Genomic DNA, 15,635 nt, shown 5'->3' on the forward strand with positions numbered 1-15,635 from the left:
GGTGGCGCACCTAGCGAGCAAAGCGAGCAGTTACTATTTTTGCATTTATAAGTCTCAAGTTGCTCTATTTTTTTTATTATTTTGTTTTTAATTTCTTTGTCGTAAACTCCTTAAATAAATGTAGGGTTTTATTGTCAGTTTTTAGTTGCATATTTTCGAGCAGGATCGAACAATAACTTCAGGTTTTTATTTTATTATGACGTAACTTTGTGACGTATTTCTAGGTTTGTTATGCATTTCGGTACGAAAAATATAACAAAACTATGATAATATGCGTCGCATTGCACCCTTTGAAAATGAAAATTTGGTAAACACAATATGCGCAATTCGATTACATCTTTATAATTTAGCTTTTGTATTGAAAGTAACACCTCCGGCCTAAACAAAATAAACGAATGTGTAGTGTTCGTGACGTTACTTTTAATGACGTCACGTTTATATTTAACTTTGTGACGTTTTGAGGTCAGGCTATGATGTAACTTTGTGATGTCATCTCTGAAATAATTGTCATGACCTTTACCCCTTAGCGCATTTTAAATTGTAAGGGAGCAGACCAAAAGTTATAGTTGTCAAGCTGCTCATGCAGTAATACAAAATCATGCATTTGGTTCTACAACTGCTGGTGGCAGTGATTTGGTTTTCTGCCTTCCAAGACACCACAGGTTGGTTGCTAACAACAGCCGAGACACATAATTTAAATTATATGTATAATACGTAATATTTAAATATATTTTAATACAATATATTATCATAATCAGACGTAATGAAAAATAGCTTGTTTTGCAAATTCAAGAAATGCCATTTCGGTCTTATGTTCTATTTTAAACAAAGAGTTATTTTATTTATTTATTTCAGTAACAATACGTCTAAATGTTAAACTTTACAGCATGCAACACTACACTGTTCAAAGTTGGGACCACGATTTACACCTTATCCAATACACTCGTGGATGCCAACACGGCAAATAATGAATGTAAGTCGTTGGGCGGACAACTTGCTGTTGTCAAAGATCAAAATGTGACGGACAAGTTGTATGAGGAGATGTTGCGGAAATACAATCAGTCGGGTAAGACTCGCAAAACATCAGACCTGGGCAAAATGCGGCCCGTGGGCTAGGTCCGACCCGCAAAGGATATTAGTCCAGCCCGAGGTTCATAGCTTTTTCGATTAAAACTAACCCTTTAGGAATTGATTTCGGAATATGTTATTGAATAAATTACACTTGTAAAAGTAGTAAGACAAACTGTCCCCATTCTTTCCAACTTGCAAAACAATGTTTGTTACAGCTTTCTTTAGAAAGGAATCCCACCCACCCAATATTGTGTGTATTTGAAAATTAACTACATATTAATAATGCGAATTGGTTCTTGTGTATATTTTATTTTAACGGAATGACAGTTTCTAATCGTATTTATGGCCAATTCACTAGTGGAACCATATCACTTTCAAAAAAGTATGGTTGTGCCCTTTTTTCGCTTAAAGCAAATCTCTTTGTGTTGACAAAATTCATCAAATTTGAGTTAATCCACATTATATGCCGTTAATTTATACCAAAATAATACTCTATCTGTTTTTTTACATTTCCAATCAATGCTATTAATCTTTCTAAAGAGTTACTTCACTCATATAATCTTTAAAATATAGTTGTACGTAGATCTACAAAGAGTTTACATCTTCTACGACTATCTTCCTGATAAGAGCACACCTCCCCAACAGAGAATAGTTTACAAGTTCTCGAAGGATTCAGCAATAACTGGCAATTGGACGAGTGCCAAACAACTTGGACAACTCTGGTATTTGGACATGTACAAAACGTGAGAGCTCAACAAAGTTCAGCTAACTTAAATAGACGCCTGTTTAAAATAGATAAAGTATAATCGGACGACGAACATGCTTGAATTGATTGTTTCTACTTAAAGCAGGTATAATAATCCTTGCATTTATATAATGGACTATATATTATTGAGTTAAAAGCCATCATCGTAATTAAAAAAAAATAAAAAATATCTTTTCAGAAAACGAAGTTATTTACCAACAAGTGTAACACTAGCGAAAACACACAGTGGATTTACCGTGATACGTGAAAAGTTATAATATACATGGAACAAATCCCATTTATCATAACTTTGTTTTGTATTAGCATATAAGCCACTGTTATCGCAAGTGATTATGTGTTTTTTTCTGTTTGGTATTAAACCTAACGCTAAAGCAACGGCAATATTTGGTGGCAGTAATTATCCTGGAAGAGTAGCAGTTTACTTCTGCCAACATAATCGCGAAAGATGGAAGGCAGTGACACCAGGAGAGCCGGCAAGAGACGGCCCAATCACCAACGGTTGCCCAACTAATGAACGTGAGTCTATCATCTTAATTCGAACCTTACCGCAGGCTAGTTGTTTATTTAGCCTGACCTTGCTTGCACTACAATCCTGATTAGGCTGTTTGGTTTCGGTAAGCCTCTCCAAAGGCATATTCTGTACATATAAATGGTTGCCATTATCGTTGGCTAGAATGACTCCATAAGGGCTTGACCAGAGAATACACATTGTTCATATGTATGTTTCATTTAAAAAACAAGCTACATCTTACTCGACTCACAATGGCGCTTCTGGCCCCTTTCGAGCCGTTCAAAACACCAGTATCAAGTAAAAGAAGGCGCCGACAAACAAATTCGCGTCTTGATCCCAATTTCCTCCAAACTTCTTCGCTTGTTTTTCTTCTCGGAAGAAAGGAGCACAAATTAACCGAAAAAAGGGAAGGAAGTTGACCACCAGAGAAATCGCGATCAGAGTGAGAATGAACACGTCGTGCCCACACAATTTCAATCTTCGCGTCTATTACGTAACGAGAGAGTTTAGGAGAAAGGAATTATTGTCCATAACGCCAGATGGAGGTGACATTATTGGGGGTGGTGGAAATCGTGAATTACGTTCATCATGCCAGTTGTATAACTGTACCTGGTGCGCAGAAGTTATATTCAATTCAGGTCAGCCTCATGTTGGTGAATGACACTGAACGCACTAAGCTCACTACAAATTTTGTGTTAAAAAAATAATGTAAAATAATGTTTTGAAAATCCTACTTTATTGTTCTTTGTACACAACCAAACTTAACATAACGTATTTAGGTAAAGGTTTTGTGAAAAATGTTTTGTTAAAATTAAAATTCAAAGCAGTTTTTTTGTTTTCTGTAAAACAAAGTCTTGGGTGCACTCCTTTTCTATTCTAGCCAACAATGACGTCCATATTAAAATATTAACAAATTTAGTTAATCAGACGAATTTAATATTTCTGTAGGTTGGTATAACGATTTCCATTTATACGCAAGTAACTCACCAGCTGCAGGATACCAGCCCATCTACAACGTCTGGAGAAATTTTAATCCATATGGAAGCATGTTGACTGATGTGGAAAGTTTTTACGATGGATTTGTTTTTTTGAAGAAAACTTTTTATTTGCCAGGTGTGTGTTCTTAGTTTTGTTAATAGAAATAAAGCCAAATAACTAGTAGTAATCAGTAAACTAAAAGGTTTTAAACAAACTAAGCACAAAACAAAACATGGCAGGGTGGTTTAGTGGTATTGTATAACGGATTTGAACTTTACAAACAGGCCCTCGTAGAAGCAGGTTAAAAGCCGTCATTGTAATATAAACATCGTAGTCAATAAAGCAATAGAACTCTGTCATTTGTTTACAAATGCCTCAGGAAGAGCTTATATGGACCATCTACTACCGTAGAATTATCTTCATAAATGAATTGCAAAGCCAAGAAGTGTGAGTAGATAGAAACTTAAAGTAAGAAGAAATGCGTACCACGTTTTATAAGTGATGAGTTGATTTGCTTCTCAGTCACGTCAACTCAAGATGAAACGTCTTAATTAGAGTGATGTCAATTTACGCGACCTTTTCAGCTTAGCTATTTATTATTATCAAACTACATACACATCCGGGCATAGCGAATCCAGAGACGCCCGCAGAAAATTTTCCAGGGAGGGGCGAGATATGCATATATACATAATTTAAATTCAGTACATATGATATTAATATTGACATACGATTATATATTAAATGAAATTGATATACAAATCAATATTACTACACAGTGTTTTTTTAAGGTGTTTTGGGGACCGAAACGGTCCCCCAAATTTCTCCAACGGTTTCCCAAAATTTGGACTTGGCTATTTTTTGGTATTTAAATGAAACACTTGCGGTCTCTTAAAAGTACTTAGCGGTCACCCAAACCAAACCTTAAAAAAAACGCTGTTACTACATAACCTTTATAAGTAATAAATATTACACTTTAAATTGCCCCCCTTGCCCCTCCGTTGGGCACCCATGAGTGTACCTAGGTAGACTTAGTCACAAGAAAACTCCTTGTATATTTTATATGAGAAAAATATTATTGCTACAATAGTAAGAACATTATTCGTTGGAGCGCGTTTTAACCCAACTTCAAAGAAGTGGATTTGGAGCAATGGGACAATCGCCAATTTCACCACCACACCTTCACAATGCAAACAGAAAGCATTAACGTATGGAATAAAAGATCTGGAAGACCGAAACTGCTATGGACAACTTGCCTACTATTCGTGTGAAGTGAAACGTATGTAAGCCATATGGGACTACAGTTTAATTATAGTTTGTATAGTTTAACTCAAATAAGTGCGTGCTTTATAAACACATTGTGCAGAACGCGATGAAAGAAATATCAACATTAACGAAAAACACAATAAACCACGACCCTTTTGACAACAAAAACTGTTTTGAAAAACAATACAACAACACATACATTGAGTCGTTGGAAACTAGCACTTCTCAACAAGTGGGCTGCGAAGCTATTTAATGTGGGTTGTGAACGTCCTACTAAGCTCTTTTTATTGTGATTAGAGCAACCGAAGCTATAATCTGTTCCAGTATACTATTTAATTGAATCCATTTGCCTAAAACCAATTACTAAAAACACAAGCACTGAAAGTTTTACAATTACACTGGGGTCGCAATAAATGGAACTTCATGTTTCTTGCTGTTAATTCCGTGGTTCTCAACCTTTTTTCTTTCGTGGCCCATTTACGTTGCAAAACAATTCTGTGGCCCAATAGTTTTATGAAACAAAAATCTGTTAAATAGGTTTACAACAAAACACAGCAGAACCTATTTCAAAACAGATATAGTGAGATACTTGCGGCTGGATAATAAATTTATCTTCGTTTTTATTTCCTCCCCACGCCATTATTCCTGTAAAGTATATATATATATATATATATAATATATATATATATATATATATATATATATATATATAGTGACACAAAACGAAACTAAATCTAGCTTTTTAAATTGGTCTGTGGCCCACCTCAAATGTTCTTATGGCCCACCAGTGAGCCATGGCCCACTGGTTGAGAACCGCTGTGTTAATTGATTCCCCGCCAGATCGCATTGTGGAGTACAACAAATTAAGCGCATATGACTTTAAAAGCTTTTGGTAAGATGTAACAACTTCTTTAGTGACAACATGGCTCACCAGAGAGAATTGTAATTCTACAATCATGCATATCAATTGGACCAACGACATTTACACACTAGCCAAGAAAACAGGATGCAGTTATCAAATGAAAGTAAAGAGCCGTTTTCGTCATTATTATTAATATAACATTATTATTAATATATAGTTCGTATAATTTGGGCAATTGTTCAATATTGTTTTTTTTTTATCGTTTAAAAAAGTTTGTCTGTGTTCACAACACAGCTTTAAGTGCGCTTGCCGAAATGTTTAAATAACGTTTGAAATAGTAAAACTACAACATCAGTTTCGAAGAGCTTTATTTAGATTTCAGTGTGGAAGGCCGGGCACAACGTGCTGGTTAAAACTTTTTCTGGTGCTGTTTCGAGTTTTACTCTTGTCGGATTGACGAAACGCACAGTGTATGACATACAGGTGATTACACTTCACTCACGTGTTTTGATTTTCTTTTAAGTATTATTTATTTCGTTAGATCAACGCTTCAATTACTGGTTGTGGCTCGTATAACGTTGTTTCAAGAAACAAATTCACAACAGGATATGGGAAACCTGATCCAGTCACTAACGCCTACGTCAAGTCACCGCAGTCATGTGTTGTGGCTTTAAATAAATCATCAACCGACCACAATATCGTCGCATATGAGGTATGCGACAACAAGTGCAACTTTTAATAAATCGAATAGTTTAGTCGCATACGCTTAATTTAATGTCATGGTATTTTTCAGCAGGGGCGGATACTGTAGAAAACCAGGCAAATGCCAATAAACTAATTTTATAATTGCTATATCAAAAAATTTGTTATTTTTTTATGTGCTTAAAGCGTCAAGTTACGCTTACTTTTATATTTTAAAGTATATGATTTAAACCAAACAAAATCATTTTGTTTTCTCGCTGCGCGTAGTCTGAGTTTTATTGAATATTTGCGCACGAGTTCGCTTAAGGATATAAAATGTTTATAAGATTAGTTTCTTTATAACGTAGCCTTATTTCGTAGTTTTATGTCTAAAAAATGGCATGGCCCACCAAAAACTAAAATCCTAGATCCACTTATCCACAACTATCAATTTACGATTTAGTTTTTGGATAAAACTCCGACACAAAGCAACCTAAATTTCAGTTTTACTACTTGTGTAAAGGTTACAGCGGAAAGTGCGAAACATGTGACCTTTCAACAATATTCTGCCACCGCCGATAGCTTCAGAGTCAATATTACAGAACACCCAAGTGAAGAAAACATAAGCCTTACAGTAAGATCTTGAACTTAAAACGCGACACAATAACACATTGACATGGGTCCACTTTTAACAGATCCAGGCGTTCTCTTGCGAGGGCGGAAGTCAAACAATAAAAGTTAACGGATTTTGTTTTACGCCTGTCGTTACAACCACCACGGCCACAGGCGTTAGTTCGATTGGGATGGTCGTTTGGTCAGACGTAGGACTGGCTTTTGGCATTATCTCCACTTCGCTGTTAGTGTTATTGCTTGGTGTCTTGGTCGCACTTAAAATACGGTGGGTAACAGTATATATGATGTCAATCTAGACTCTAGATAGAGTATAACCTGGTAAAACAAGGAATTTTCAAACACAGGTTCAGTATTCGGGAGCAAAACACAAATTTATCGGTCCCAGAAAACAACCTAGAAATGCACCATACATGTAAGTCATAGTAGCTGTGTGACAACTAGAGAAAACTTATAACTAAACGTAATTCATTTATATAAGGTTTTGTTTCTAACTATTTTTATATGTTTTTGTTTGTTCTTTCAGCCGGACCAACGCCTCCACAACAATACGAAGGTAATCACAATTCCTATTAAACCCTATTGGCCCATAATCGATTTAGAGACGATGTCAGTCTGCTTATCCGTTGGCCGCTTTTAATGAAGTCAGTAACTTAGCAAAATATCTTATAGGTATATCGTTTCTGGTAAGTCAATATGGTATGGAGTCCAGGCATGAGTTAATATTGAGTTTAATAAGGCACCTGCAATACCTTTCGATACCATCGAATTCCACGTTTCTAAACGTATCCGTTTTCTCGAAGTGCAAATTGTTTTTGGAGAGCTGTTAGGTTTCATCATATACGCTGGAATAAACATCTTTGATTTTAGTTGTAAAATATTTTTGGTTATTTACCTTGACGTAAACTTGAGCCTCACATAAAATAAGCAAACTGAGCAAACAGTTCTACCTTTTAGTATCGATTGGCTTGCCCAGTATTTATGTTACCATATCAGGACAAACAAACCTTCTAATTCTTCATCAAGGCATGAAGCAAATGTGTCGTCATCGAAAGAAGTGTCATACCAACACTCCTTAGTAAACAGCTGATGCGTTATTCATTTAGAAATCCATATCTACGACCAAGTAAAGGCGGAGAGATCTACGAGGGCTGGCGGGTTCGTGTGATATTTGACTCGAAGTAAATACAGGTATCATCAGTGTAATGCACTTGTATTTCTACACTGATGATGCATGTCAGGTATTGCCGAAACGTTTGTAAACAGCGAAATGACGACTTTATAAAATATAATGCCTTAGTAATTTTATTGAAATTATAAAAAAATGTGTGCGTTGACTCAACAACCTGTCGCAATACTGTTTCATATCGCGTTTCAGTTAAAAGAAAATTGTAGTTAACTCTGATAAAGACATCACTTATACACAGTGTTTTTTTAAGGTGTTTTAAGGGACCGAAACGGTCCCCCAAATTTCTCCAGCGGTTTCCCAAAATTTGGACTTGCAACTAATATGGCTATTTTTTGGTATTTAAATGAAACACTTGCGGTCTCTTAAAACTACTTAGCGGTCACCAAAACCAAACCTTAAAAAAACCTGCTTATCCATGTATGCAACAAATTTCCGTAAAAACAAATTCGTATGGTTAGCATGAAAGTAGCACATGCTATTTGACAAAGTATTCAACCGTTTTTTCGTTGTTCGATACCTCTGGATTATAATAAAGTGACTGGCGATGTAATGTGTGCAACACTTTTGTGATGAAATTAATTTTAAAAAAAATTCAAATTGAATTACTTTGTCTTGTCGTGGTGGCACACAACGAAAGCTTTCCAGCTATCCATCACTTCCTGTGGAAGTGTAATCTCAGTTGTGTATTGTGTTTTTGTTTTGCCGCATTCTACCCTTTTGAACTATATTCTCTTTGGACATACCGATCTTTTACTAATAATTTAACGCTGTGCATCACTTTTTGCTATAGCTTCTCGCAGGTTTTAATGTTATATTATTCGTTGCATACACTATTGTGTTATGGTTAACGTGCTTTTCCTGAAACTTTTTGTTAGGCCTACTCGCTGTAAATGAAGTCCCGACAAATGGTGTTGTTCAGTCGTATAACTGCAACCTGGATTGTGTAAACCTTTAATGAAAAAACATTCAGAAATTCTGTAAGCTCGAAGGAAAATGTGTTATGCAGATTTATCTCTATGTTAAAGCATATATAGCTTTGCGTTGCTGCAATTAATGCCAGAGTTAAAATAAAGTACGGTATTGATTTAACATGCCCATGCCTAAATCTAACAAATTATATTGATCATTGTGATACATTCTGCGTATTAAGTTGCTATTTTCTGTTTTTTTTTCTCAAAAAAGGGAATTTGAAGATCGATTTGATATTCCTCAACTACATTGGCAGCCAGATACAAATTTCAACAGCACCGTTTAATCGTGAAAATTCGACTGTAAACTGCGCCTTGGGCGAAAGCGCGCTAGTGTGATTGCAGTTGCAAGAATAGTTTTAGAGGTAATGTTTTACAACGTAATGTTGTTTGTTCCAGCCTAAAGCAATGCAACCGCAGTAAATTTCGTGTTTTAAAATATATCAACCCCACTGTAGTTGCTTGTGACATCGTAAATAAATTTCTTTGAAATCCTGAAGCTGTTTCACCAAATACAGGTGTTTCTTTGTGTAGCTTAAGAAAAATATTTTCTGAAATGCCTAATTTTTGAGCAAAAAGCAAGCTTGGATGATAGCCTAGTGTTCATAATATCTACGCTGTGCTTAAATACATTTTTCAAATAACGCTGGGTGACATTCTTGTTAAAAAACACCGATAAGAGGTTTAAAAATGCGTTTTCAGTACGATGCTGGTTAAAAAGTATTCACAGTTGCTTTATAAAGATGCTGTTTATTCGAATTGGTTAAAAAGTTAACAAAACTACTTAATAAGGCAAAAATTTTGTTTTAATACAGAAGGCATACAATTTTGACTAGACTAGAGCAACATAAGGGACATTTTTCACGGTTAACTTTCCCATATTGTCTGTAACCAATATATTGCTTGTTTTAGGTTTGTTCGTAACTAGCTTCACTACAATACTGTAATTATATTTTATTTAAGATTAAAAATTAAGCAAATATTTTTATGCATCCACCTAAAACTTTAGGCTAATATGTACAGTAGTACAAACTAAAAGTGGTCCAATTTAATTTGAATTGAACAAAATTACACTCCGATTTATGCTAAATCGGACGAAAAACTTTGTCCATTTCCAAACTTGTCCCATAGGAAAGCCTACCTTAAAGAAGTTTAAGGAAAAACTCACACTCATAGCGTGTCTTGTCTTTTTCTGTACCGTATCGATGTAGGCGGTGTCCCAAATGAAATACTTTTACTAGTTTACATTTTTTTAGCCTGCAATACCTTACTTGGGGTACAACGTAAGACAGAATAAGCCATATAGTGAGGCAATAGTTAGACTTAAAAAAACGAGAGAGTGGTTAAACGAGCGAGTGGTAGACCGATTAAAGATTCTTACTCTATTATCTCGACCGTAATTATTGCCTATTGTTTGCTAACAATTGCACCGAGTCGAAATGTTTTGATTCAATTGCCCTGAAGGTGCTATTCGATGGCCGATGTCTTTTGACCAAGTAAAACACTATGCAGCAGTTACTCTTTGTTTTGTTGGTTGTTTTATGTTGAACAGCTCAACGTTTGTCACAAACCAACCCGCGGCTAAACCTGCAACATTACTTACTTTTAAAGCAATTAACCTTGTAAATGGCCGTTTTATTGTTTTTCTAAATAGAGTAATCAGGTGTTACGATGAAAAGACAATGTGTATTGTATTGCATTGTATTTTATTGATACCATACAATTTGCTTTTTTATAGTGTTATCTGATTACCTTATTAAATTTTAAATGTAAATTTGCAAAATGGAATACTCGGACAGCAAGGTTTATAACTACCAGCAGGGGTTCATCAGAAAGCCTTCTCTGGCTCCACTCTATTTCTTATTTTTGTAATTCTGATTTGTTCGCCAGAATAGAAATAAACCGCTTGAAGTTTCGGCGCTTGTGTGATTGTTTTCCCGAAATCCCACTTTGCGCTTACGTCACGCACCGGTGCTCTCGGTCAATGTTTGTGACGTCACGTTACGACGTCACAATGTGATGTCATATCCGAAGAAAAAAGTTATTAGATCCGCGCCTGGTAACTTCATGCGTTTTTTTATTTTCGTAAACAAACCAAAGGTGCAATACAGCCTCGGGGCACCACTGAGTACTGACAACCAGACGTAAAAAAAACTCTGTCAGTGTTGAACATAATTATTGGAACAGATTCTACAGTATATTACAAGTGTATTATGTTTGTTTGTAGCATGCATTACCTATTTATGATAAAGAATACTTATTGTAAAATTTTAGAAGAAATGTTGTTTACTTGAAATTTAAAGTGTACAAGTTTAATGAACGATGATCAAGATGACTACTTTTTTGTCTATTGCTAAACGGCGGCTGTATATTGCCTTTTGTGTCGGAGTCACTGCTGTACTGTTTTCCTCTATCTTTATCATGTCGTTTTTCACCGAATTCTACGCCCAAAAGGTAGTGTAAAGAAATGTGTACGAGACATTGTCCAATAGCTTGGTTGAAGAGCTACGCATTAATTTAATTTACACAGCCCTAACCTAATCAAAAACACATAATTATTCGAATTTAATTTTCTTTTATAATTTACTAATTTAGATTTTCATACGAGAGTATTTAAAGGGATGGGAAAATCACATGTTACCCCGCATACAGTTGTGCTATATTTATAGTTGTGTCTGCAGTTTGCTAAATTGTAGGAGCTTGTTTTATCAATGTATGAAGGCAAAATTTTATGCGTGACTTTTTTATTCAAGTTACACTATTAGGCCTACCATTGTAATTACGTTTAACATTTATTTTTGCAGTACAATTCTTCGCACATTGAACAGTTTATATCAGGGGTATAAAATATAATATATATTTTAGGGGCATGGCCTGTGAAATACTATGTATGTACAGGCAATCGGTAGGTCATTTTTTCCGACTTAGCCTAATACAATTTTTAGGCGACAAATGTGATTACAGTAGGCCTAGATATTACAATTTATTGATCACATATTTTGGTTAAAACGTTGAAAATGCTGCCTAAATTTTACTTTACTTGAACTTACAAAAGCAGAAAAATTAAAATGAGCCATACAACTAACGATTAGAGTAAACTATGTGTCCTGGGTCTAAAACTAAAGCCTGGCCCGGGCAACATATTTTTTTTTTGGGGGGGGGGGGGGCAATACCTCGAACACCCCTGATTTATATAAAAGCCTTGCAATGGGGGATAAACATTTCATATCATGAGTTTTAGTCTTCAAAATGCGTAAATTTTTTTTTCAGTTTGGATCAAGGTTTTCTTCAGGAATTAAATATGACACTGTTACGACCAATCAACATGATTCAACAAATAACAATTTTATCAATGTCATGGATGATTTACACAAGCAAAGAATTATCAACTTAGAGAACACATGCCGAAAGTCAAAATTATTCGATAAACACAAGACGTCAAAAATCAACCAAGGGTCAATATACTTTGAACCTTACAAGGTAAGTTTTATTAAACTCTAGGAGTCCTTTGACTTTTTACTAGTGTTGCAACAATTAAAGTCAATGAATTGACTTAGTTGCACCCAAGAACATTTTAAGTGCTTTCAATAAACTCATGTTTATCAAATTTATTTATTTAATTCAACTATGAAATGTACACAATAATAAATTGCTATTTATTTAGTTTTTGTTTTACTCATGAAAACACAACGCTCAACGCGCTAGCCGTATTAAGTTAGTATTAAGTTATTTTGGGGTGTGAAAGACGTGACTGACACTAGTGATTTGACTTGCTATTTTTATAACTGGCCTGACTTGGACTTAAGTTATTTAGCAAACATATTTACTGGTACTTCAGTCAGTTCAAAATAAAAATTTTAATCAAAACATTGTGAAAACTGAAATATTGTATAGTACAATGCTCCTCGACCTTTTTTCGTGCACTCTATATGTACCGTATACTGTAAAGGTAACCCAAGGTGCAAAGTAATAACATAAACATTTTGAATAGTCAATTACATTATTAAATTACTTTAACACGACAAAATTGAGGAAAAAAGTATTTGTGTGTACTAAATAACAACGTTTGGTAGGTCTATTCGTTTAGTAATCCGCTTTCTCAATCCTTAAAGATTCTTTCTTACAAAAGGAACATTTGCGCAGTTTTAAAGGAAATAATGCTTCGGTTTTGCAAAAACAGGTAAAAAACCTACATCAACATTGAACTAAAAATGGAGAAACACCGTTTTAAGGTGATAAAAGCATGTTTTGCTTATTTTACAGGCCGCGATTTGCGACATACAGAAGTGTGGAAGTTCCGCTTGGCTAAAAGCTGTTGTTGTCGCAGCAGGTTACTACAACAAAAGCGGTTACTACAGCCAAGAAGAATACAGGAACATCAGCGGACCAAAAGTTTTTGATTTAGTTGACTCAAGGCGATTTCAAGTTATGAATCCTCATGACGCAATGAAAGCATGGTTGCAATCAATAAAGGTAAGAAAAATGGTTTAGTTTTAGAACCTTTCGACTATGTCTAAAAAATTTCAACTTTTTGCTGCATGTTTGCTATAATGTTTTAGCGTTTTCATGTTATCTCATTTTTTCGTACCGTAAATTCTGTGGCCCAATAAATTTTTATGAAAGAAAAACTGTAAATTAGGTTTAGAACAAAACACAGCAGAACATATTTCAAAACAGATTATTTATTCAACCGTGCATTAGTGAGATACTGAACAATTGAGTCATTATTCCCTAAAATTAAATATAGTGACTGCAATGAAACTAAATCTAGCTTTTTAAATTGGTCTGTGGCCCACCTCAAATGTTCTTATGGCCCATCAGTGAGCCATGGCCCACTGGTTGAGAACCGCTGGATTAGATCAACTTAACTAGGAAATAGCCTATTCGATGCACCCGGCTAAATATTAAATACTTGACGGTTTGGTTAAAAAATAACAATTTAGGTTAAACAATATAACCTACCTTTATCAGTGACGAAAACAATTAGGCAGACGTGTACAACTAGATAATTCTAGTTCTAATCTAATTCGGATTTTCCCAGAAATGCTACTTTGTCCAACGGCATTTTAAGTCTCTCAGTAAAAACAAAAAATTCAATTAATGTTTTTGTTTGGAACGACTTGTTTGTAATTATTATAGTCAAAAAGCATAAAAAATAGCACACAAATATTAACTATTCACGTTATTATTAGAATAAATTGCTATTTAAATTAAATTGATTGTAAAAAATAAAATGTAATCTATAGTTAAAATTTTACTTAAAATTTGATTTTTTAGGAATTCAGCAATTCTAATTCTAATCTAATATGGAAAAACTATAATGCTTATTATAATCTAGTTTTGAAAAGCTAAAATACATCTAGTTGTCCAAGTCTGCAATAAGGTGTTCAGTTTGCCTTTCTCAGGTAAAATATTTGTTTTTAGATTATTATGGTCAGGAACCCGTTCGGCCGACTAGTGTCCGCCTACTTTGGTAAATTGGACCCAAATGGCGAAGGCTTTACGAATTTCTACCGACAGATTTCAGAAAAAATAAATCAGCAATATCGCTCGAAACGCCTAAATAGGCCTAATGCCGGTGTTTTGAAAAACGACACCACCGCCACTTTCGAAGACTTTATCAACTTTCTGCTCGACACCAAGCCGGAGTACTATGACTACCATTGGGCACTTTACGAGCAAGTTTGCGATCCGTGCCGTTACGCTCACGATATCGTGGCGAAACTTGAAACATTGGTCTACGACGTTGCCTACATACGTCAGAGACTCAATCTCAGCGAAAAAGATGCTCAGGTCTTTTTCCCAAATGTGACTGATCACTCAGACCACGTCAAAGTTCGGAAAACTTTCTTATCAGTGTCGATTGCTTCAGCCTATCGTCTGTACAAAATCTACCAGATAGACTTTGAGCGATTCGGTTACGAGATGCCTAGTTGGCTTCGCAAGTTTCATCCGTCATAGACTCCGGTATCGGTATTAGGATCACCGGATTGGAAAGGGTGGCCTGCGTTGCACAATCAGCCTCGGTCGCAGCTTCGCTTTTTTATGGAATATTGCTGTTAAGTTCAGTCGTCCGCGCTAACTTGAATCAGCAAACGCGACAAACGTAAGCCAGACTTACAGTTTTCAGGTTTAGGCCTGTCTTACATTATTATTAGAGCTATACTATAGCATTCGAAAATATAGAACACGTTACAAATTGCGACTAACCGTAAAAAAACATATATAAGGTTTTTTCTTTAATTTACCAAGAAAGTAAAAAGATCTGTTGTGCCAAGCCAAATTTTTTATACGACTAAAATACCTGAGTTTTAATAAAAATCAAAACTAGTATAGGAATACCGAGGCCGAAAAGTGCATTTTTTCATGTAACGCTAAATAAATATTTCAAAAGACGTTGGAAAGTGACTATAAAAGAATACGGATAAAACATCGCGTTTATTCTGGTTGCTACATGCAATCAGAACGCGACGTTAGTTATTTCTTGAACTTACTAAACTGAAACAATACTGAGGTCATATCAATCTTTGCTCCATTTATTTGTTCAAATCTTTACTCTTTCAAGGAACGGACGGACGCACAGAGCATAGAAATGCTTCCTATTAATACCTAAGTTAAACTCTTACTTCCAGTTGTTCATCTTGTTAAATGAGATTCGTCTAAATCGATAATAGCCTATATTTTTATTATTTTGTGTTCGTATGCCAAAGTGTTAT

The 15,635-nt window shown here is 35.1% G+C and overlaps 2 protein-coding genes across 2 annotated transcripts; both read left to right on the forward strand.

Annotated features, from left to right (window-relative positions):
• The first annotated feature begins 525 nt into the window (after positions 1-525).
• LOC146139481 (uncharacterized) lies at positions 526-8,841 on the forward strand. The gene is made up of 14 exons (XM_083392268.1): positions 526-662; positions 887-1,066; positions 1,655-1,814; positions 2,232-2,353; positions 3,297-3,461; positions 4,414-4,602; positions 5,505-5,614; positions 5,827-5,934; positions 5,993-6,163; positions 6,656-6,766; positions 6,828-7,030; positions 7,110-7,177; positions 7,289-7,318; positions 7,869-8,841. Exons 1-14 carry the CDS (start codon positions 599-601, stop codon positions 7,928-7,930), a joined length of 1,743 nt encoding a protein of 580 aa, XP_083248394.1. The 5' UTR covers positions 526-598; the 3' UTR covers positions 7,931-8,841.
• Positions 8,842-11,166: 2,325 nt separating this feature from the next.
• Positions 11,167-15,220, forward strand: LOC146139482 (carbohydrate sulfotransferase 10-like). The gene is made up of 5 exons (XM_083392463.1): positions 11,167-11,373; positions 12,190-12,399; positions 13,183-13,392; positions 13,543-13,611; positions 14,344-15,220. Exons 1-5 carry the CDS (start codon positions 11,242-11,244, stop codon positions 14,878-14,880), a joined length of 1,158 nt encoding a protein of 385 aa, XP_083248589.1. The 5' UTR covers positions 11,167-11,241; the 3' UTR covers positions 14,881-15,220.
• Positions 15,221-15,635: the final 415 nt, after the last annotated feature.

The sequence above is a fragment of the Ascidiella aspersa genome, chromosome 6 (genome assembly GCF_963924565.1).
Source record: "Ascidiella aspersa chromosome 6, kaAscAspe10.2, whole genome shotgun sequence".
Classification (NCBI taxonomy): Eukaryota; Metazoa; Chordata; class Ascidiacea; order Phlebobranchia; family Ascidiidae; genus Ascidiella; species Ascidiella aspersa.

What these genes read in the sequence shown, in the direction of transcription:
- LOC146139481 (XM_083392268.1), top strand. Translation starts at nt 599, where the DNA reads ATGCATTTGGTTCTACAACTGCTGGTGGCAGTGATTTGGTTTTCTGCC. An exon ending in GATGCAGTTATCAAATGAAA is followed by an intron (nt 5,615 to 5,826) that starts GTAAAGAGCCGT and finishes AGCTTTATTTAG; the next exon opens with ATTTCAGTGTGGAAGGCCGG. An exon ending in GCCTCCACAACAATACGAAG is followed by an intron (nt 7,319 to 7,868) that starts GTAATCACAATT and finishes TTATTCATTTAG; the next exon opens with AAATCCATATCTACGACCAA.
- LOC146139482 (XM_083392463.1), top strand. Translation starts at nt 11,242, where the DNA reads ATGATCAAGATGACTACTTTTTTGTCTATTGCTAAACGGCGGCTGTAT. An exon ending in TATACTTTGAACCTTACAAG is followed by an intron (nt 12,400 to 13,182) that starts GTAAGTTTTATT and finishes CTTATTTTACAG; the next exon opens with GCCGCGATTTGCGACATACA. An exon ending in AACAGATTATTTATTCAACC is followed by an intron (nt 13,612 to 14,343) that starts GTGCATTAGTGA and finishes ATTTGTTTTTAG; the next exon opens with ATTATTATGGTCAGGAACCC.